Raw genomic sequence first — 24,835 nt, 5'->3', positions numbered from 1 at the left:
TTTTTTCCTTTTTGGATTTAAAAGAGAACTAATGCGCTTTTAAGAGAGGGTGATGTACATATCCTATTCTCCACCAACCAAAATCGTATGTCTTCGATTCTCTTCTTCCCGAGCATTAGATTATCCACAAAGATATTTAAGAGTATCAAATCGTCCAATCCAAAAACCTACCAGTTTTGAGCCACTTCTGTCTTTCTCTTTCTAATAAATAGTAACTCCCTCGTAATTATAAAATGGTCTTTTTTTCTTTAATGAAATTTCCCTTAAAAGCTTGGATTAATCAAATTTCTAACTTTAACCAAACACTCAAAATGATCCACTCGCGAACTTGAAAAAAAAGAATTACGTAGAAATTCAAAACCGCATTCGACTTGAAAATCGCAAACGTTCAATAATCCTTTTCCGAATCCATGACCACTATGTATCCACATCATGAATCCATGCCTCACTTATTCTGCCAATCATAGCTCATCTGAAAATTCTATATATATATATATATATATATATATATATATATATATACATTCCTAAAATCTAAAATTCACCAACCTTACCGAGATATTTCCATTTCCTTCAAATCTGATCTCTCTCTTTAATATTTTCACTATTTCCGATGGCACCCAAGGCATTAGAAAAGAAGCCGACTAAGAAATCACCGGTGGAGAAACAGCCGAGAGTAGAGAAGAAATTGCCAAAGGAAAATGAAGCCACAGATAAGAAGAATAAGTTATCGAAGAAGAGCGTCGAGACTTACAAGATCTACATCTTGAAGGTTTTAAAGGAGGTTCATCCTGATATCGGAATCTCTAATAAGGCCATGGAGATTATGGATAACTTTATCAATAATATATTCGAGAGGTTGGATGAGGAATCTTCTCGTCTTGCCATGTACAAAAAAAAAAGCCAATGATTACTTCACGAGAGATTCAGACTACCGTGCGACTTGTTCTCCTCGAAGAATCGGCTAAGAACGTCGTATCCGAAGGTACCAAGGCGCTTGTCAACTTCATAAGCTCTTAGGTTTTCTCTAAATGACCTAATTTGAAGGTAGCCAGTATAAAGGATGTTTGATTTGAGAGCTTACATATGACTAGGGAGGTCATGGGTTCGAATCACATTCGGGTCTGGTGGAAATTTTTCTTTCTTCTTTAATGTAAGCGCATTGTGCGCAAATTTTTTTTTTTTTAAATTAATTAAATATTAAATTCAGTTGGACCTTCTATAAACTTAATATTTATAAAATACAAATTAATTATTCTAATGATTTTCTGTATGTAGACTTGTAGAATTTCATCAACAACTAAGTAATCTGATTTTTTGAATGGTAACCATCTATTTCTGAAATTTGAAGTGAAAAAAATATGCTACTATATGTCTAACTGATTATATCATATTTTAGTTGGGTCGGATCAATCAAGTTTAAATGGTTTTCGGTTAGTTATTAGCTTTTTACTTTATTTTTAATTTTAATTTTTCTAAAAGAAAGTGAGAAGTGAAAAAAGTGGGGAAACCAATGGAAGTTGGAGTTACTGAAGTAGAAGAAAAAGAAAGTGGGGAGTTATGAAAGTATCTAACAAATAGAAGCTTTCTCTATCATTTGAAGGCACACAACCAACCTATAAACAACAAATCAAGCTTCAATAAAACCAAATGCTTCCTTATATGGTCCCCTTTTATTGGGTGGGTCCTCCTAGCTCATAAAATATTTTATTTTAATTCAGCAGGGACCACTTTTTCTGAGAGTCACATGAAAGAAGATACTGAAATGGAGACAGCAGTTTTTCTTCCGAAAGTACAGTATTGAGCGGTTGCAATTTTTCAAGGCCATGGCGTTTTTTTATTATTGAATTATTCATTTTTGAAGTTTTCCCTTTAAATTAAGTTTTATTCAATTCCAGTCATTATTTTTTTATACACGCACAATAAATTATCGACTATCAATTTTAAATAAGTAAGAAATTAGTAAGATACGTAATTTTGACCATAAAGCATAGGAATTTTATTCGTATAATGAAGTCTAAAGATAAAAAAAACCATATTAGATATGACCAAGAGTGGTTAATTTCCTTTATAGCAAGACAAAAAAAATATAGCTCAATATGTACAAGATATCATAGTATTTGTGGATCAGATTTCTGACTAATTAAGAAAACGAACAACACAATATTTAAAACCACGCAATTTGATAATGAAAAATATAGTTATTACAAGAGGGTAAAAAGACCAACGTTGTTGTAACCATAAATGACCACAAGGACTAACTAATGAAAGATAACCCTGGGCTTGAACTTTTAAAATAAATGGTGAACAATAAAATATGTTACCTGTATTGTAGCAGAAGGTGCATCTCTGGATACTCCAATAAGTAAGCTCAGTCCATTCTTGATAAAAAGCCCCGGCATACCAGAACATAAGGGCTCACGACACACATGTTTTTCTATAGGTATATCCATGTCCTAAAGCTTTGGCCATTCCAGCTTTGTATCCACCATAAGGGCATTCAACGGTCGGTTCGGTCTGAAAACTGAACCGAACCGAAACAACCAAATACCAAATAACATTTAAATAAAAACCGAACTTAATCGAATAATATTTATAAACGGAACCGAACTGAACCGAATATTTCGGTTCAGTTCGGTACTCGGTTTTATCATTTATTAAATAAATTATTACTTATTTATTAGTTTATATTATATTATTAGAATATGTATCAAAATTCATTGTAACCTCAAATATTACTTACAATATTAATTTACTAATTTATTAATTGTAGATTTGAGTTACTATTTCAGTAGGTGTAATCAATTAACTCTTCTAGCTCCATCTCTTTATTAATATTAGATTACTTACAGACTTGAGTTAAAATCTTGTAAAGTCAACTACTTACAGACTATAGTAAACTTAAATAAATTCTCTTGCTAATTAACCTTTGCTGACTTGCTAATTAATTTTTCAATCTGCAGTAAATTAAATTTTGTTCATTACTGTTTAATAGAAAACTATGATAATAAATAATTTAAGATGATTAATATTATTATAAAATGTCCATTGCGCTTGCCTTAGGACTTCTAATCAGATAATTACTAATAGATAACTAATAATTAATAAATATAATTAATCCTAATTACGATCTGTTTGGTTAATTCGGTTATTTTATTATAACCAATCACAAACGTCCAATAATATCTTTCTCAATCCACGACCACTATGTATCCATGTCTTCAATTCATGTCTTGCCTATTCTGCCAATATAATAGCTCATCGAAAAATTCTATATATATATATATATATATATATATATATATATATATATATATATATATATATATATTCCAAAAATCTAAAATTCACAAACCTTACTGAGATATTTCCATTTCCTTCCACTCTAATCTCTCTCTTTAATATTTTCACTGTTTCCGATGGCACCCAAGGCATCAGAAAAGAAGCCGACTAAGAAATCACCAGTGGAGAAAAAGTCGAGAGCAGAGAAGAAATTGCCAAAGGAGAATGGAGCCGCGGACAAGAAGAATAAGTTATCGAATAAGAGCGTCCAGACTTACAAGATCTACATCTTTAAGGTTTTAAACTAGGTTCATCCTTATATCGGAATCTCCAATAAGGTCATGGAGATTATGGATGGCTTTATCAATGATATATTCGAGAGGTTGGCTGAGGAATCTTCTCACCTTGCCATGTACAACAAGAAGCCAACGATTACTTCACGGGAGATTCAGACTGTAGTGCGACTTGTTCTCCCTGAAGAATTGGCTAAGCACGCCGTATCCGAAGCTACCAAGGCGCTTATTAACTTCATAAGCTCTTAGGTTTTCTCTAAATGACCTAATTTGAAGGTAGTCAGTAAAAGGATGTTTGATTTGGGGGTTTTAGGATGTTTCCTTTTTGTTCTTTCTAACCACAGTTTTTTTTTCCGGATAAAACTACAGTAATTTTATTGCATTGAATTAAATTAAATTAAATGTTAGTTTGCTGAATTATTGGTTTCGATTTATAATATTTGCATATATTATTGCAAGTAAATTTGGGTACTTTTTAAATTATCCAAGTCCCACATTCAATAAAGGGACAAGAAACCATAAAATACGATAAAAATCTAGACCATTTTGTGACAATGAATGAGTTATATGGGTATTCTAGTCTCAATTCTTTCTAATTTGATCATCTGATGAAATCATTTTTTGTGTAGAACCAAAATCATTTCTTGTGCAAAATGAAGTATCCATAAAGTTTTAATTGGAGAATATTAAGACCTCATCAATTGATCTAAAGTAGCAACTCAATTGATCTAAAGTCAACATGCTTGAGCTTTAAGGCTATTTCCTCTCTAATTTCAACCAAGAATTTCATCTAATATATGTTCTGTTTTTAGGTGTTGTTTCCATGGTGAATTCAGGACCAAATTCAGGACCAAAACAGGTTAGATGGAGAGCACGACGTGTTCAGGAAGGTAATTCAAGGGATGGACACAGTTTATGCAATAGAATGGGGAGTAGGAACATACAGTGGAAAACCTAGAAAGAAAGTAGTAATTGCTGATTCTGGAGAGATACCAAAGAACAAGTGGAATATGGAATATTCCTTTTTGTTTTTCCATCTTCTACAGCTATTATTAATTATTATTTCATTTCTTACTCTAGTAATTTGACAATTCTAACTGTGTTTTTTGGTATATCTTACTGGATGAAACTGAAAAATCATAAATTTTCTAATGGTTTCCAGAAATTTTGTTAGAAGGCAAATAATTGAGTATGTTACAATTTCAATAATTTTGGTCTTTGCCCTAACCAACATAAAAGAATTTACCAAATCTTTCTTTTAACCATCTAGTTGAATTTGATTTGAAAGCATAAATATTTAAATCTGAGATCTTGTGGGTAGGACATAACCGGAATTTTGTTTTATAATATTTATATGGAAGATGCAATTTAGAGAAATAAAACATTTCAATAGTCCACTTTCATTTGGGAAATTTAGCTATATATATATCTTCAAAGTCAAATATAAATGTTAATTTAATTAAATAGAAGCTTTCTCTACCATTTGAAGGCACACAACCAACCTATAAAGATTATGGATGGCTTTATCAATGATATATTCGAGAGGTTGGCTTCTCGTCTTGCCATGTACAATAAGAAGCCAATGATTACTTCACGGAAGATTCAGACTGCCGTGCGACTTGTTATCCCCGAAGAATTGGCTAAGCACGCCGTATCCGAAGGTACCAAAGCGCTTATCAACTTCATAAGCTCTTAGGTTTTCTATAAATGACCTAATTTGAAGGTAGTCAGTAAAAGGATGTTTGATTTGGGGGTTTTAGGATGTTTCCTTTTTGTTCGCTCTAACCACAGTTTTTTTTGTTGATAAAACTACATGCGTTGAGTTGATGTTATTTACACAAGTAAATTTAATGTTATTTGACAACATTGTTCATATTTGCTTATCAATTTTATCTCTTAGATTTTTGCTAAATTTGGTGTTAGTTGATATAAATGTGATGGCTTTAGGGTTGTTTAATTGTTGCAGGAATGGGTACTTGTTTTTAGGTATTGTTTCCATGGTGAATTCAGAACCAAATTTTAATGGGTCACAATTTTTTTATTACCACTGTCAAAGCTAGCTGGTAAGTTTTGTTCTTATGACTGATGCTGTTAGTATAATATGTAACTGACATGTAAGTTTGTTGCTCAAAAACTTACTAGATTTCTTTCAACTTAACTTTACTGGTTTTTGCTTGCTCTGAAGTTTTTAACTATGAGTCATTGAAGAAATCCAATTTTCACCACATTTCACTTGACTATCAATTTTAAATAAGTAAGAAATTAGTAAGATACGTAATTTTGATCATAAAGCATAGGAATTTTATTCATATAATGAAGTCTAAAGATAAAAAAAAACCATATTAGATATGACCAAAAGTGGTTAATTTCCTTTATAGCAAGACAAAAAAAATATAGCTCAATATGTACAAGATATCATAGTATTTGTGGATCAGATTTCACAAATTGGACAAAAAATTTATTCCTTTTCTGACTAACTAATTAAGAAAACAAACAACACAATATTTAAAACCACGCAATTTGATAATGAAAAATATAGTTATTACAAGAGGGTAAAAAGACCAACGTTGTTGTAACCATAAATGACCACAAGGACTAACTAATGAAAGATAACCCTGGGCTTGAACTTTTAAAATAAATGGTGAACAATAAAATATGTTATCTGTATTGTAGCAGAAGGTGCATCTCTGGATACTCCAATAAGTAAGCTCAATCCATTCTTGATAAAAAGCCCCGGCATACCAGAACATAAGGGCTCACGACACACATGTTTTTCTATAGGTATATCCATGTCCTAAAGCTTTGGCCATTCCAGCTTTGTATCCACCATAAGGGCATTCAACGGTCGGTTCGGTCTGAAAACTGAACCGAACCGAAACAACCAAATACCAAATAGCATTTAAAATAAAAATCGAACTTAATCGAATAATATTTATAAACGGAACCGAACTGAACCGAATATTTCGGTTCAGTTCGGTACTCGGTTTTATCATTTATTAAATAAATTATTACTTATTTATTAGTTTATATTATATTATTAGAATATGTATCAAAATTCATTGTAACCTCAAATATTACTTACAATATTAATTTACTAATTTATTAATTGTAGATTTGAGTTACTATTTCAGTAGGTGTAATCAATTAACTCTTCTAGCTCCATCTCTTTATTAATATTAGATTACTTACAGACTTGAGTTAAAATCTTGTAAAGTCAACTACTTACAGACTATAGTAAACTTAAATAAATTCTCTTGCTAATTAACCTTTGCTGACTTGCTAATTAATTTTTCAATCTGCAGTAAATTAAATTTTGTTCATTACTGTTTAATAGAAAACTATGATAATAACTAAATTAAGATAATTAATATTATTATAAAATGTCCATTGCGCTTGCCTTAGGACTTCTAATCAGATAATTACTAATAGATAACTAATAATTAATAAATTTAATTAATCCTAATTACGGTCTGTTTGGTTAATTCGGTTATTTTATTATAACCAATCACAAACGTCCAATAATATCTTTCTCAATCCACGACCACTATGTATCCATGTCTTCAATTCATGTCTTGCCTATTCTGCCAATATAATAGCTCATCGAAAAATTCTATATATATATATATATTCCAAAAATCTAAAATTCACAAACCTTACTGAGATATTTCCATTTCCTTCCACTCTAATCTCTCTCTTTAATATTTTCACTGTTTCCGATGGCACCCAAGGCATCAGAAAAGAAGCCGACTAAGAAATCACCAGTGGAGAAAAAGTCGAGAGCAGAGAAGAAATTGCCAAAGGAGAATGGAGCCGCGGACAAGAAGAATAAGTTATCGAATAAGAGCGTCCAGACTTACAAGATCTACATCTTTAAGGTTTTAAACTAGGTTCATCCTTATATCGGAATCTCCAATAAGGTCATGGAGATTATGGATGGCTTTATCAATGATATATTCGAGAGGTTGGCTGAGGAATCTTCTCACCTTGCCATGTACAACAAGAAGCCAACGATTACTTCACGGGAGATTCAGACTGCCGTGCGACTTGTTCTCCCTGAAGAATTGGCTAAGCACGTCGTATCCGAAGCTACCAAGGCGCTTATTAACTTCATAAGCTCTTAGGTTTTCTCTAAATGACCTAATTTGAAGGTAGTCAGTAAAAGGATGTTTGATTTGGGGGTTTTAGGATGTTTCCTTTTTGTTCTTTCTAACCACATTTTTTTTTCCGGATAAAACTACAGTAATTTTATTGCATTGAATTAAATTAAATTAAATGTTAGTTTGCTGAATTATTGGTTTCGATTTATAATATTTGCATATATAATTGCAAGTAAATTTGGGTACTTTTTAAATTATCCAAGTCCCACATTCAATAAAGGGACAAGAAACCATAAAATACGATAAAAATCTAGATCATTTTGTGACAATGAATGAGTTATATGGGTATTCTAGTCTCAATTCTTTCTAATTTGATCATCTGATGAAATCATTTTTTGTGTAGAACCAAAATCATTTCTTGTGCAAAATGAAGTATCCATAAAGTTTTAATTGGAGAATATTAAGACCTCATCAATTGATCTAAAGTAGCAACTCAATTGATCTAAAGTCAACATGCTTGAGCTTTAAGGCTATTTCTTCTCTAATTTCAACCAAGAATTTCATCTAATATATGTTCTGTTTTTAGGTGTTGTTTCCATGGTGAATTCAGGACCAAATTCAGGACCAAAACAGGTTAGATGGAGAGCACGACATGTTCAGGAAGGTAATTCAAGGGATGGACACAGTTTATGCAATAGAAGGGGGAGTAGGAACATACAGTGGAAAACCTAGAAAGAAAGTAGTAATTGCTGATTCTGGAGAGATACCAAAGAACAAGTGGAATATGGAATATTCCTTTTTGTTTTTCCATCTTCTACAGCTATTATTAATTATTATTTCATTTCTTACTCTAGTAATTTGACAATTCTAACTGTGTTTTTTGGTATATCTTACTGGATGAAACTGAAAAATCATAAATTTTCTAATGGTTTCCAGAAATTTTGTTAGAAGGCAAATAATTGAGTATGTTACAATTTTAATAATTTTGGTCTTAGCCCTAACCAACATAAAAGAATTTACCAAATCTTTCTTTTAACCACCTAGTTGAATTTGATTTGAAAGCATAAATATTTAAATCTGAGATCTTGTGGGTAGGACATAACCGGAATTTTGTTTTATAATATTTATATGGAAGATGCAATTTAGAGAAATAAAACATTTCAATAGTCCACTTTCATTTGCGAAATTTAGCTATATATATATCTTCAAAGTCAAATATAAATGCTAATTTAATTAAATAGAAGCTTTCTCTACCATTTGAAGGCACACAACCAACCTATAAAGATTATGGATGGCTTTATCAATGATATATTCGAGAGGTTGGCTTCTCGTCTTTCCATGTCCGACTTGTTCTCTCCGAAGAATTGGCTAAGCACGCCGTATCCGAAGGTACCAAAGCGCTTATCAACTTCATAAGCTCTTAGGTTTTCTATAAATGACCTAATTTGAAGGTAGTCAGTAAAATGATGTTTGATTTGGGGGGTTTAGGATGTTTTCTTTTTGTTCGCTCTAACCACAATTTTTTTTTTGTTGATAAAACTACATGCGTTGAGTTGATGTTATTTACACAAGTAAATTTGATGTTATTTGACAACATTGTTCATATTTGCTTATCAATTTTATCTCTTAGATTTTTGCCAAATTTGGTATTAGTTGATATAAATGTGATGGCTTTAGGGTTGTTTAATTGTTGCAGCAATGGGTACTTGTTTTTAGGTGTTGTTTCCATGGTGAATTCAGAACCAAATTCTAATGGGTCACAATTTTTTATTACCACTGTCAAAGCTAGCTGGTAAGTTTTGTTCTTATTACTGATGCTGTTAGTATAATATGTAACTGACATGTAAGTTTGTTGCTCAGAAACTTACTAGATTTCCTTCAACTTAACCTTTCTGGTTTTTGCTTACTCTGAAGTTTTTAACTATGAGTCAGTGAAGAAAATCATTTTTCACCACATTACACTTAATATTAACTAATTTGATAAAGGATTGACTAAATAATTATCGATGATTTTATTTATTTGATGTACTACAATTTGTGTAGTTGTTCAAACATATTATCTCAAAAAGAAAGTAGTAATTGCTGATTCTGGAGAGATACCAAAGAACAAGTGGGATGATGAAAGATAAGATGAACCCAGCTTCTTATATATATATATATATATATATAACCTTTGTATGATGTCCTCTATTAATCTGCTTTAGACTCGCTAACTCCACTGTTAGGTGTTTACTTGCAAATATGGAATATTCCTTTTTGTTTTTCCATCTTCTACAGCTATTATTAATTATTATTTCATTTCTTACCCTGGTAATTTGACAATTCTATAACTGTTTTTTTGGTATATCTTACTGGATGAAACTGAAAAATCATAAATTTTCCAATGGTTTCCAGAAATTTTGTTAGAAGGCAAATAATTGAGTATGTTACAATTTCAATAATTTTGGTCGTAGCCCTAACCAACATAAAAGAATTTACCAAATCTTTCTTTTAACCATCTAGTTCACTTTGATTTGAATGCATAAATATATAAATATGAGATCTTGTGGGTAGGACATAACCGAAATTTTGTTTTATAATATTTATATGGAAGATGCAATTTAGAGAAATAAAACATTTCAATAGTCCACTTTCATTTGGGAAATTTAGCTATATATATATATATATATATATATATATATATATATATATATATATATATCTTCAAAGTCAAATATAAATGTTAATTTAATGAAATAGAAGTTTTCTCTACCATTTGAAGGTACACAACCAACCTATCAAGATTATGGATGGCTTTATCAATGATATATTCGAGAGATTGGCTGAGGAATCTTCTCGTATTGCCGTGTACAATAAGAAGCCAATGATTACTTCACGGGAGATTCAGACTGCCGTGCGACTTGTTATCCCCGAAGAATTGGCTAAGATGGTCGTATCCGAAGGTACCAAAGCGCTTATCAACTTCATAAGCTCTTAGGTTTTCTATAAATGACCTAATTTGAAGGTAGTCAGTAAAATGATGTTTCATTTGGGGGTTTTAGGATGTTTCCTTTTTGTTCGCTCTAACTACAGTTTTTTTTGTTGATAAAACTACATGTGTTGAGTTGATGTTATTCACACAAGTAAATTTGATGTTATTTGACAACATTGTTCATATTTGCTTATCAATTTTATCTCTTAGATTTTTGCCAAATTTGGTATTAGTTGATATAAATGTGATGGCTTTAGGGTTGTTTAATTGTTGCAGCAATGGATACTTGTTTTTAGGTGTTGTTTCCATGGTGAATTCAAGACCAAATTCTAATGGGTCACAATTTTTTATTACCACTGTCAAAGCTAGCTGGTAAGTTTTGTTCTTATGACTGATGTTGTTAGTATAATATGTAACTGACATGTAAGTTTGTTGCTCAGAAACTTACTAGATTTTCTTCAACTTGACCTTTCTGGTTTTTGCTTGCTCTGAAGTTTTTAACTATGAGTCATTGAAGAAAGCCATTTTTCACCACATTTCACTTAATATTAACTAATTTGATAAAGGATTGACTAAATAATTATCAATGATTTTGATTATTTGATGTACTGCAATTTGTGTAGTTGTTCAAACATATTATCTCAGAAAGAAAGTAGTAATTGCTGATTCTGGAGAGATACCAAAGAATAAGTGGGATGATGAAAGATACGATGAACCCAAGTTCTTAGATATAATATATATATATATATATATATATATAACCTTTGTATAATGTCCTCTATTAATCTGCTTTAGACTCGCTAACTCCATTGTTAGGTTTACTTGCAAATATGGAATATTCCTTTTTGTTTTTCCATCTTCTACAACTATTATTAATTATTATTTCATTTCTTACCCCAGTAATTTGATAATTCTAACTGCTTTTTTTTGGTATATCTTACTGGATTAAACTGAAAATTCATAAATTTTCCAATGGTTTCCAGAAATTTTGTTAGAATGCAAATAATTGAGTATGTTACAATTTCAATAATTATGGTCTTAGCCCTAACCAACATAAAAGAATTTACCAAATCTTTCTTTTAACCATCTAGTTGAATTTGATTTGAATGCATAAATATTTAAATCTGAGATCTTGTGGGATAGGACATAACCGGAATTTTATTTTATAATATTCATATGGAATATGCAATTTAGAGAAATAAAACATTTCAATAGTCCACCTTCGTTTGGGAAATTTAGCTATATATATATATATATGTCTTCAAAGTCAAATATAAATGTTAATTTAATTAAATAGAAGCTTTCTCTACCATTTGAAGGCACATAACCAACCTATAAAGATTATGGATGGATTTATCAATGATATATTTGAGAGGTTGGCTGAGGAATCTTCTGGTCTTGCCATGTACAACAAGAAGCCAATGATTACTTCACGAGAGATTCAGATTGCCGTGCGACTTGTTCTCCCTGAAAAATTGGCTAAGCACGTCGTATCTGAAGGTACCAAGGCGCTTATCAACTTCATAAGCTCTTAGGTTTTCTATAAATGACCTAATTTAAAGGTAGTCAGTAAAAGGATGTTTGATTTGGGGGTTTGAGGATGTTTCCTTTTTGTTCGCTCTAACCACAGTTTTTTTGTTGATAAAACTACATACGTTGAGTTGATGTTATTTACACAAGTAACTTTGATGTTATTTGACAACATTGTTCATATTTGCTTATCAATTTTATCTCTTAGATTTTTGCCAAATTTGGTATTAGTTGATATAAATGTGATGGCTTTAGGGTTGTTTAATTGTTGCAGCAATGGGTACTTGTTTTTAGGTGTTGTTTCCATGGTGAATTCAGGACCAAATTCTAATGGGTCACAATTTTTTTATTACCACTATCAAAGCTAGCTGGTAAGTTTTGTTCTTATGACTGATGCTGTTAGTATGATATGTAACTGACATGTAAGTTTGTTGCTCAAAAACTTACTAGATTTCCTTCAACTTAACCTTTCTGGTTTTTGCTTGCTCTGAAATTTTTAACTATGAGTCATTGAAGAAAGCCATTTTTCACCACATTTCACTGAATATTAACTAATTTTTATAAAGGATTGACTAAATAATTATCAATGATTTTGTTTATTTGATGTACTGTAGTTTGTGTAGTTGTTCAAACATATTATCTCAAAAAGAAAGTAGTAATTGCTGATTCTGGAGAGATACCAAAGAACAAGTGGGATGATGAAAGATAAGATGAACCCAGCTTCTTATATATATATATATATATATATATATATATAACCTTTGTATAATGTCCTATATTAATCTGCTTTAGACTAGCTAACTCCACTGTTAGGTTTACTTGCAAATATGGAATATTCCTTTTTGTTTTTCCATCTTCTACAATTATTATTAATTATTATTTCATTTCTTACGCCAGTAATTTGACAATTCTAACTGCTTTTTTTTTTATATCTTACTGGATGAAACTGAAAAATCATAAATTTTCCAATGGTTTCAAGAAATTTTGTTAGAAGGCAAATAATTGAGTATGTTAAGATTTCAATAATTTTGGTCTTAGCTCTAACCAACATAAAAGAATTTACCAAATCTTTCTTTAACCATCTAGTTGAATTTGATTTGAATGCATAAATATTTAAATATGAGATCTTGTGGGGTAGGGCATATCCGGAAATTTGTTTTATAATATTTATATGGAAGATGCAATTTAGAGAAATAAAACATTTCAATAGTCCACTTTCATTTGGGAAATTTAGCTATATATATATATATCTTCAAAGTCAAATATAAATGTTAATTTAATTAAATAGAAGCTTTCTCCACCATTTGAATGCACACAACCAGCCTATAAAGATTATGGATGGCTTTATCAATGATATATTCGAGAGGTTGGCTGAGGAATCTTCTCGTCTTGCCATGTACAATAAGAAGCCAATGATTACTTCACGGGAGATTCAGACTGCCGTGCGACTTGTTATCCCCGAAGAATTGGCTAAGCACGCCGTATCCGAAGGTACCAAAGCGCTTATCAACTTCATAAGCTCTTAGGTTTTCTATAAATGACCTAATTTGAAGGTAGTCAGTAAAAGGATGTTTGATTTGGGGGTTTTAGGATGTTTCCTTTTTGTTCGCTCTAACCACAGTTTTTTTCGTTGATAAAACTACATGCGTTGAGTTGATGTTATTTACACAAGTAAATTTAATGTTATTTGACAACATTGTTCATATTTGCTTATCAATTTTATCTCTTAGATTTTTGCTAAATTTGGTGTTAGTTGATATAAATGTGATGGCTTTAGAGTTGTTTAATTGTTGCAGCAATGGGTACTTGTTTTTTGGTATTGTTTCCATGGTGAATTCAGAACCAAATTTTAATGGGTCACAATTTTTTTATTACCACTGTCAAAGCTAGCTGGTAAGTTTTGTTCTTATGACTGATGTTGTTAGTATAATATGTAACTGACATGTAAGTTTGTTGCTCAAAAACTTACTAGATTTCTTTCAACTTAACTTTTCTGGTTTTTGCTTGCTCTGAAGTTTTTAACTATGAGTCATTGAAGAAATCCATTTTTCACCACATTTCACTTAATATTAACTAATTTGATAAAGGATTGACTAAATAATTATCAATGATTTTATTTATTTGATGTACTGCAATTTGTTTAGTTGTTCAAACATATTATCTCAAAAAGAAAGTAGTAATTGCTGATTCTGGAGAGATACCAAAGAACAAGTGGGATGATGAAAGATACGATGAACCCAGCTTCTTATATATATATATATATATATAACCTTTGTATAATGTCCTCTAGTAATCTGCTTTAGACTCACTAACTCCACTGTTAGGTTTACTTGCAAATATGGAATATTCCTTTTTGTTTTTCCATCTTCTACAACTATTATTAATTATTATTTCATTTCTTACGCCAGTAATTTGACAATTCTAACTGCTTTTTTTTGTATATCTTACTGGATGAAACTGAAAAATCATAAATTTTCCAATGGTTTCAAGAAATTTTGTTAGAAGGCAAATAATTGAGTATGTTACGATTTCAATAATTTTGGTCTTAGCCCTAACCAACATAAAAGAATTTACCAAATCTTTCTTTAACCATCTAGTTGAATTTTATTTGAATGCATAAATATTTAAATATGAGATCTTGTGGGGTAGGGCATAACCGGAAATTTGTTTTATAATATTTATATGGAATATGCAATTTAGAGAAATAAAAGATTTCAATAGTCCACTTTCATTTGGGAAATTTAGCTATATATATATATATATATATATATATATATATATATATATCTTCAAAGTCAAATATAAATGTTAATTTAATTAAATAGAAGCTTTCTCTACCATTTGAAGGCACACAACCAACCTATAAAGATCGAACCAAGCTTCAATAAAACCAAATTCTTCCATATTTTTAATATCTAATCTGTTCTTTACTTCACCAACCTTTATGTGGTCCCCTTTTATTGGGTGGGTCCTCCTAGGTCATAAAATATTTTATTTTAATTCAGTATGAACCACTTTTTGTTAGAGTGATATGAAAAGAGACTGAAATTGACACATCAGATTTTCTTCTGGAAGTACAGTATTGAGCGGCTGCGATTTTTCAAGGCCACTGCGTTTTTTTAATTTCTGAATTATTCATTTTTGAAGTTTTCCCCGATGAATTTTGAGGAATTACGAAAAGTTTGAGGATTAAGTAGTTTGAGAATTTTGTGCCTATTCATTAAAGTATCAAACATCTACATTCAATTGAACACATTATGTAAAAGTGTTGGAAATTATAAAACACAATTTCAATTGATTTCAATTCTCTAATTTAAAAACTTCTAAAACCACTTTTTAAAATTAATGGTTTGAGTTGTTGAATGTATAGTTTGATATATGGGAAGATCATGGAGATAGAGAGATAAGTAATAACACAATAAATGATTTGAATCACCTTAGTGATTATGGCTCAGATGCCTTGTATTTATAGTGAGCCAATAGTAGTTTGTATAGGAATACAATACACAAGTATAAACGTATTGAAACTCTACCTAGCTAGGGTTATAGACAAATTGAAACTCTCACTAGATAAGAATCTATTTACAGAGATAATAGGAACATTATTTCTAACACCCCTCCCCCCTTAAGCCGATGGCGGGCACGAACAAAGAGGCGAGAGCATAGCATCGTGAAGCGAGCCGGAGCTAGCGGCTTTGTGAGTATGTCTGCAACCTGATCATCGGTTGGAATGAATCTGACACTGAGAAATCCTCTGTGAACTTCTTCACGAACAAAATGATAATCTAGCTCAATGTGCTTCGTACGAGCATGAAAAACTGGATTTGAAGTGAGATAGATTGCTCTAACATTATCACACCATAACTGAACTGGGGTAGGTAAAGGAAAGCCCATATCCGAGAGAAGTGATTTGAACCATAGGAGTTCTGCCGTGGCATTTGCCACTGCCTTGTATTCACTTTCTGTGGAGGATCTGGCTATTGTGGGTTGCTTGAGGGTCTGCCACGATATAATGCTGGATCCAAGGTAGACACGGAAGGCACCCGTGGATCGTCGATCATCAGGACACCCTCCCCAATCACTATCTGAGTAACAATGGATGTGCTCTATTGGTTTTATGGACATGACTCTCCCAAAGTCTGATGTGCCCTGAATGTAGCGTAAGACCCTCTTGACTCCTTTCCAGTGCTCATCAGTCGGACAGTGCAGGAACTGACATAATTTGTTAACTGCAAAAGCAATGCCAGGACGAGTGAATGTTAAGTATTGAAGTGCTCCCACAATGCTTCGATATTCATCTCCAGAGGTTAAGCTGAAGCCTAGCTCTTTTGAAAGTGTTGGTGTGGTGGCCATGGGGGTCAGTGTAGGTTTGGAGTCAATCATCTTCACTCTGTCTAGGATGTCAACCACATACTTGGCCTGACACATGTGAATGCCATCCTTCTCATATCTTATCTCAATTCTGAGAAAGTATTCTGCCTTGCTAAGATTATGAATGGGAAACTCATGTTCAATGGCTGCAATTGTGTTGGTGATGTGTGCAGGGTGGTTACCTGTTATGAGTATATCATCAACATAGCACAAAATGTAGGTCTTTTCAGTGTTAGTGCGTCTGATAAACAGAGAATTGTCAGCCTGTGACATCTTGTGCCCAAGTGAGAGGAGAAATGTTCGAAGGCGTGTGAACCATTCTCGTGGTGCTTCCTTTAATCCATAAAGACTCTTTTTGAGAAGACAGACATGATCCGGTCGGTCACTATCCCAAAAACCCTGCAGTTGTTCCATATAGATTGTCTCTGATAAGTTTCCATGAAGGAATGCATTAGAGACATCCAGTTGATTGATGAACCAGTTGTTTCCTGCTGCAATGGCAAAGACAGACCGAATGGTTGTAGCTTTGATTACTGGACTAAATGTTTCTTTGTAGTCAATCCCAGCTTTCTGAGTGAATCCTCGTGCTACTAAACGAGCTTTGTGTCGATCAATGGTTCCATCAGACTTCTTCTTTGTACGAAAGAGCCACCTGGAGGTGATGACATGCTGATCATATGGTCTCGGTACAAGTTGCCAGGTGCCATTGTCCAGAATAGCTTGAATCTCGTCAGACATTGCCGTGCGTCATTTAGGTTGTTTGTTGGCTTTGCTGAAGCATGTGGGATCCACTATGCCATTTGGATGTGTAGCTAGAAGTCCCTCAAACTGTCCCCTTGAGTGAAGAGACGACTATCGAAGCTGCATATAATGTTGACGTGGACCAATCAGTGGTGCATTGCGAGGTTTGAGCCTTGCAGTTGGAACAGGAGCAGGTGGTGCAGTTTCAGGAGGAGGAGACTCTGTTTGTGGCATGACATTCTCTTCATGAGGTACTGCATTCTGTATCTCCGATGTGGTGATGTTCACAGAGTCAACTAGTATGGTGAGATCATTCTGAGAAACAAGTGTTGATGCAGTTGTGACTACTGGTGACAAACATTGATGTGAAACTAGTGGAGTAGTGTTTGTGGCTTCAGAGTCAGGGAGAATAATTGGGGTACCAGGATGAGGTCCAGAGTGGATAGGTGTGATGGGTTGGGAACATGGAACCAAGTTAGAAGGAGATAATATAAGAGTGGGATTAGAGAAATTACCTGGATACGGGCCGAGTAAAGACGGTAGTTGACACGATGTGCTTACCCCCAAGTTGCTAGATGAAGGTGATGATGCAGTGACTGCTGATGCAGGAAATACTTTTTTATTGTGATGCACAAATTTGCAGATGTATATGCGTCCGGTGGCATACTCAAGACAGATATCCCCAGAATGATTTTCCGATGGACCAAGGTAGACACATAACTTGGAACAAAAATCAAATTTGTGTTGATTGTATGGACGAAGAAGAGGATAGATACCACTGCCAAAGATGCGCAATGCCTTATAAGCAGGATGTTTCTTGTAGAACAAGAAATAGGGTGAATTGTTGTTCAGTATTTTGGTGGGTAAGTACTTGATTAGCCTAATGTTGTGGATCATGGCATAGTTCCAAAATTTGAGAGGTAAAGATGCATTGGCTAACAAAGTAAGGCAGGTGTCAACGACATGTCTAATTTTTCTCTCAGCTATACCATTTTGTGCATGAGTGTGAGGGCACGCAATGTTGTGTATAATGCCATGTCGTTTAAAAAAAGGTTGTAGTTTTTGAAATTCTCCCCCAAGATCTGAGTAAATATTCTTAACCCTTGCACTATACTGATTATAGATCATGGCATAAAAATCACAAAAGGTTGAGAAAACATCACTCTTATTCTTTAAACAGAAAACCCATCCAAATCTACTGAAATCATCAATGATTATTAAAAAAATAACGGTGACCAAGACAAGAAACAACTGGAGCTGGTCCCCACACATCCAGATGTAAGTTCTCAAAAATAAATGTGCTAGAGTGACTAATAGATGGTAAAGGGCTTCTAGCAAGTTTGCCTAACGGACAAAAAGAACAATTGCTAACTGACTTTGAAGAGGATAGATTGTTTCCTTTGAGAATTGTGCTGACTATCTGATTCTGACAATGTCCAAGCCGTGCATGCCACCTTTCAAAAGACACCTTCTCTCCTACTAGCGCCTCCTTCGGGGTGGGTGTAAGCACATAAAGCCCATCTTTACTCGGGCCCCGTAACAGGATTTTCCTAGTTGTTTGGTCCTTCACAAGAAAATGGTTAGGCCAAAATTCAAAGAAACATGAGTTGTCACGGGTAAATTTTTGAAGAGATAGTAAAGATTTGGTAAGCTTAGGAACAAGTAAGGCATCATTAATTTTCAAATTATTGATATTTGAATTTCCAAAGTGAGAAATTTGCAAACCTTGACCATTGCCAAACTGAACCGTATCATATCCTGGATATGGCTGCATTTGATGAAGTTGAGTCGGATTTGCCGTCATGTGATTTGTTGCTCCTGTGTCAGGATACCACGGCTGATTAGGACCCATGAATGGATTGGGTGGTTGTTTCCATGCCATGTGTGCTTGTGGTCCAGGATTGTAGTTTGGCCTTGAATTGTTCTTTGGTCTTTTACACTTGTCAGCCCAGTGGCTTGGATCACCACAGTTGTAGCACTTGCCACTTCTTAGCTTCTTTGGATTATGCTTCTTTGATTGATTTGTTTCCATGGTGGATACATTAGCCTCCCGATGTGCTGATATACATCGAGTTGAAGCAGAGTTGTCTTTCTAGTTGATTGAATCATGCCTTCAACTGTTTTCAAACTGTGCAAGATCTCTTGATAGTTGATGTTTGTACCGCACTGAGTGACAAGATTCTGGACAGTGGAGCGATACTCTTCTCCCAAACCCTTGTAAAGAACTGACGGTAGTAGATGTCGAGGGTAAGGGTTCCCCGAGGCAGCCAGATCATCAATGATGGACTTCACTTTTTGCATATACGCAGTAACTGACATTCCCCCTTGCTCAAGCTCATGCAGTTCAACTCCCATCTGAAACTGCTTGCTACCTGTAATAAGACCGTAGGCATCCTCCAAAGCTAGCCAAATATCATGTGAGTATTTGAGATAAGCAATATCAGGAAACACCTCTTCGGTGATGGAATTTAGGAGCAAAGTCCTAACCACATTTTCTACATCATCCCATTGAGAAAAAGATGGATTTATGATTAAATCCGCAGCAGATGTCACAAAACCTGTTCTAGAAATAAATTTGGGTGGAGAAGGTGTTGAACTAAGAATGTGGGAAAGAAGATGATAGGTTTGAAGGGTAGATTCCATGGACATTCTCCATGCTTTGTAGTTGTGAGGGGTTAATTTAATGTTAATGGTGATATTTGTGGGTGGTTGTCTTGGTTGATCGACATGAGTAGAAACAGGTTCTGGATGGACATGATTGGTTGAAGTATGAGGATTGGAGGAGGAAATAAAATTGTGTCTAGCATTATTTGAAGGTGCATCAACAGTATTGTGAAACGAATTTGAAAAGAAAGATGGTGAGGGATCACGGGTTAATTGGGTATTGTAACAAAACGGTGAAGTATTAGATTCAGAAATAACCTGATGTTTGTTACTGGCTTCGGCTGCCTGGTAAGCTGCTAGGGCAGCAAGAATTGATGGAGAAAATAAAGTTGGAGTTGCCGAGGGTTGTTGTGATTGAATAGATGGCTGCTGAACCGGGAGTTGTTGGTTCTGTGGGGGCGGAACAGCCGCCTGATATGCCGCAATTGCGACTAAAACCGCAACGTCAGCGGCGGACGTTGTCGGTGTTGGTAGCTCCGCGGTTTGCATAAACCGCTGATCACGAGCTGCTGTCGCGGTAGGGAGATGCGTGAACCGTGCAGGTGGAGCAGGAGCCGCAGTCGTCGGCAGGAGCGCAGATGGCGTGCGGGCGCTTGCCGCCTGGAGGGCTGCTCGCACCTCCGGATGAAAGGAATCCGCAGCTGTTGTCGCGGAAGAGAGATGCGCGAACTGCGCAGGTGGAGCAGGAGCCGCGATCGGCGGCAGGAGCGCAGATGGCGTGCGGGCGCTGGCCGCCTGGTATGCCTGGAGGGATGCTCGTACCTCCGGAGGGAAGATGTCGCCCACCGTCTGCTTTTGGGGTGGAGTTGTCGTAGTGGGCGGTGCGACTGTCGCGGCAAGGAAGACGGAATCACCGGTGACGAAGGGCGAGGTGAACCGCCACCCCGAAGATGCGAACGAGCCACCGAAGGCTTCGTCCGTGTTCTGAGCAGCCGCAGAGGTTGAAGCAGCGGCAGGTGTGATGTTCACGGCAGCTACGACGGCGGTGGCGGTGGCGGCTTTGTATTGGGAATAGGTTGGTGATTGAGGATGATCAGAGGATTCGAAAGATGCGAAAGTTGATACTACTGAAACTTAAAAGGTTCATATTTTTTTTTCCATTTCCATAACAAAATCCTCATACTAAAACTTAAAAGTAAATTAGGATTTTAAACTATCAAAATCATTAATCAAGTCTCTAAATTAAGTAAAAATTACCAATTGAGTCACATTCCTAAGTAAAAATTATCAATTGAGTCCTAATCGAAAATCATTCAGTTGAAAGTTTCAAACTCTTTTCCCCAAATCTATTTTTGAATCAATACAAAAATTATCATAGTCAATGTTAAATAGTCACGGTTTATGATTTTAGGATAGTATAAGGACATGGGCGGATGTAGGGGGGTCAAAGGGGGCATTTGCCCCCCCCACCCCCATTAAAAAAAAAAAAATTAAGTCCAAAAATAGGGGTTAAATTGCAAAATACCCCTAATGTTTTGGGTCAGGAGCAATTTTACCCCTAACGTTGATAAATTGGGTCAATTTAAGAAATAATTAATTAAACTGTCTTCTCGATCATGAATAATAGTGTATGAAATTGATCCAATTTATCAACGTTAGAGGTAAAATTGGTGCAAAATTACAAAATTGATATGCAATTGGTAGAAAATAAAGAAAAAAATGACTGTATTTTATAATAGTGTCTGAAATTGATCCAATTTATCAATGTTAGGGATAAAATTGCTCTTGGCCACAAACATTAGGGGTAAAATTGCATCATTTTAGATGTTAGGGGTAAAATTGCATCTGACCCAAAACGTTAAGGATCTTTGATGTGTAACAACCCGAGAATCCCGAAAATGGATGATTACGAGTCGGAAACATTATAATTTACGTTTTTTTATCAAAAGAAATCATGAAAATAATGCATGATAATTGAATGATTTTGCATTTTTCGTCACAAAAAATTGAATAATTTTACATTTTTTGTCATAAAAATTAAACAATTTTACATTTTTTGTCTAAAATTTTTTTCGTAGAATTTTGCCCCCGATTCCTCAAATCCTGGATTCGCCATTGTATAAGGACTCAATTGATAATTTTTACTTAGTTGAGAAACTTAATTGATGATTTTGATAGTTTAAAATAGTTTAAGGTTTAAAATGAATGTTATGTTTTTTTTTTTTAACTTTCATAAAGAACGGTTTGAACTAATTAATCTACAAAATTTTCGTAATTCCCCAAAATCCACCCGGGAAAACTTGAAAAAAATCAATAATTCAGAAATTAAAAAGCGCGGTGGCCTTGAAAAATCCCAACCGCTCAATATTGTACTTCCCAATCCATGGTCATTATTTTATCCACGTCATCAATCTGTGTCTCATTCATCCAGCCAATCATATCTCATCTCTCAGTCCTATATATTTACATTGTTCAATCCCAAACTTACCTCTCTCACTGAAGTATCTTCCTTTCTTTCTACTTTCACTTCTCCTTTTAGTCTCTAAACCATTTCCGATGGCACCCAAGGCAGCGGAGAAGAAGCCGGCCGAGAAGAAACCGGCAGAGGAGAAGAAGGCTGAGAAAGCCCCGGCAGAGAAAAAGCCCAGAGCAGAGAAGAAATTGCCTAAGGAAAGCGGAGCCGCCGACAAGAAGAAGAAGCGCTCGAAGAAGAGCGTCGAGACTTACAAGATCTACATCTTCAAGGTTCTGAAGCAGGTTCATCCTGATATCGGAATCTCCAGCAAAGCTATGGGGATTATGAACAGCTTCATCAACGATATCTTCGAGAAGCTGGCTCAAGAATCTTCTCGTCTCGCTAGGTATAACAAGAAGCCGACGATTACTTCTCGGGAAATTCAAACCGCTGTGCGACTGGTCCTCCCCGGAGAATTGGCCAAGCACGCTGTTTCTGAGGGTACCAAGGCAGTTACAAAGTTCACAAGCTCTTAGGTTTTCCTCTAATGACCTAATTTGATGTTATCTGTGTAAAGGCTGTATTTCATGTTTGAATTAGGGTTTTTAGGTTGTTCTTTTTGTTTGTTGTATCTAGTGTAATTTCAGTGGCGGAATGGAATTGAATCAAATGTTAGTCTGGTGAATTATTGGCTTCGATTTCTAATATATGCATATATAACTGCAAGTAAATTTAGGTGCTGCTTTTCCCCAAAATTAGTTTTAGTCGATGTAGTTGCTGGAGCTTTGTGATTGTAATTTCATTGATTGAATGAAATTAAATCAAATCATAGTTTTCAAATTCGTTCCATTAGGATACTTTTATGCTTCTATATCATTGATCTGGTGTATTGATTTACATTCTGTGGAACTTAATGTTTGATTTTGATTTCTTCAGTTGCCTTTTCGAATTGGGTGTTTTTGCTCCTAATGTAGTTTAGTTGGCTGGAATCTATTCGAATCAAAGTCTAGTTGATTTTGATTTCTATTATTGATGTGAATTGTAAGGTCTGAAACTTCTGTAGTCATGATAATGTCTTCGATTATGTCCACAAGTAAATTTGATGTCATTTGACAAGATTGTTGTTCATCTTTGCTGATCAATTTTATCTCTTAGATATTTGACAAATTTGGTATTAGTCTATGTAAAGGTTCAAATGGGTGCTTGTTTAAACCTTTTAAAAATCCATTGGGTTGAATGAAATTGAATCAAACATATTTCATTATCTTGCTTTCTATTTTTTGGATTTTGCTTTACTTTTGGACAGTGGAGAATCAATCACACTCCAAAACCAGCAATGTCACTTTATGGATTATGTTTGCACATTTATGCTATGTTGCCACTTACATTTGCGAAAATTCTTGTATGGTAAGGCTTTGTTTTTTATGTTCATCCTAATTAGAGTTTTCTGTGATTTTGAATTTTGATTCTGTTTTTGAAATGCCATTTTCCAGGCTGGGTTTTAGTTGAAGGAGCTTCCATTTTTTTGGATTGTTTGTTATTATGTTAGAAAAATGCCCTAACATAAAAAGAATTGAGTAATGAGAAAAGGAAAGGAAAGAGTATATTAAACTATATCAAACTGAGCTACTAAGATCAAATCAACGTATCTTTTTTATTAGTATTATTAGGGTTCCATCTTTTTTTTGTTTTCACGATTCAATTATTTTGCGGGTAGAATTTGATTCAAATTTAGTGTTTTGTTAGTATAATTGTAGCTATAGTGCATGGTGGTTTGAAACTTGCATTTCATTCGTCCAAAACTATACCCCTTTTCACATGGATTTTTCACAACAACGAGTTTTGGCTGCCTTTTACTTCAGTAGAAATTTTCCATTTAGCGCGGTTTAGCTCTCTCTCACCAGGTATTCAATTGGTGAATTTATGAAAGGATAATTGGTGACTTTATGAAAGGATAGAGATTGATTTGCTGATTTTAGATGGAATCCAACTGATTTTGGATGTATGTTTCAAGAGCTGAATTGGGTTTTATGCCTAAATCTTTTTAGGCTTAATACATAGTCCAAAAAATTTGATTGACCCTTTAAATTTTTGAAGTGTCTCAAGAGCTCATTCAATTTGTATAAAAGGTTCAGTTAGCCATTGAATTTGAGTAAAATGTAATCAATTGTTCACTCGGTTGTAAAAAAAACAAGTTAAATGTACACGCGTCTTAGAATGTTATTACATAATTCATAGAATAGATTAAAATGGAAGTTTTTAATCGATCAACTATAAAACTTGTCTTTTCTAATATTAGAATCGCATATCCCAACCAGGGCCGGTCCTGATGGTTGATTTCCGGGGCAGTGGCCCAGGGCCTATCATCTTAAGGGCCCAAATTTATTTATAAAAAAAAAATCAGTTTTTTCTTTGCTAATTTCAACTAATATTAGTATAAATCATCAATATTTATTGCTAAAAACTCAAATTTCAGTCCATATCTGGAGCA

General features: G+C 34.1%; 1 protein-coding gene and 3 pseudogenes across 1 annotated transcript; all 4 read left to right on the top strand.

Annotated features, from left to right (window-relative positions):
• Positions 1 to 613: 613 nt before the first annotated feature.
• LOC136223235 (probable histone H2B.3) lies at positions 614 to 1,020 on the top strand (annotated as a pseudogene).
• A 2,399-nt stretch (positions 1,021 to 3,419) lies between these two features.
• On the top strand, positions 3,420 to 3,824 carry LOC136223233 (probable histone H2B.3; annotated as a pseudogene).
• Positions 3,825 to 7,291: 3,467 nt separating this feature from the next.
• Positions 7,292 to 7,696, top strand: LOC136223358 (probable histone H2B.3; annotated as a pseudogene).
• A 14,684-nt stretch (positions 7,697 to 22,380) lies between these two features.
• Positions 22,381 to 23,029, top strand: LOC136221699 (histone H2B). The gene has a single exon (XM_066009127.1). It carries the CDS (start codon positions 22,446 to 22,448, stop codon positions 22,878 to 22,880), a length of 435 nt encoding a protein of 144 aa, XP_065865199.1. The 5' UTR covers positions 22,381 to 22,445; the 3' UTR covers positions 22,881 to 23,029.
• The last annotated feature ends 1,806 nt before the right edge of the window (positions 23,030 to 24,835 follow it).

The sequence above is a fragment of the Euphorbia lathyris genome, chromosome 3 (genome assembly GCF_963576675.1).
Source record: "Euphorbia lathyris chromosome 3, ddEupLath1.1, whole genome shotgun sequence".
NCBI classification, from domain to species: domain Eukaryota; kingdom Viridiplantae; phylum Streptophyta; class Magnoliopsida; order Malpighiales; family Euphorbiaceae; genus Euphorbia; species Euphorbia lathyris.
The sequence above is the reverse complement of the archived record's forward strand: the minus strand, read 5'-3'. Positions and strand labels throughout refer to the sequence as shown.

Bases quoted from the DNA above. Each gene is read 5' to 3' on its own strand.
- LOC136221699 (XM_066009127.1), top strand. From the start codon at position 22,446: ATGGCACCCAAGGCAGCGGAGAAGAAGCCGGCCGAGAAGAAACCGGCA.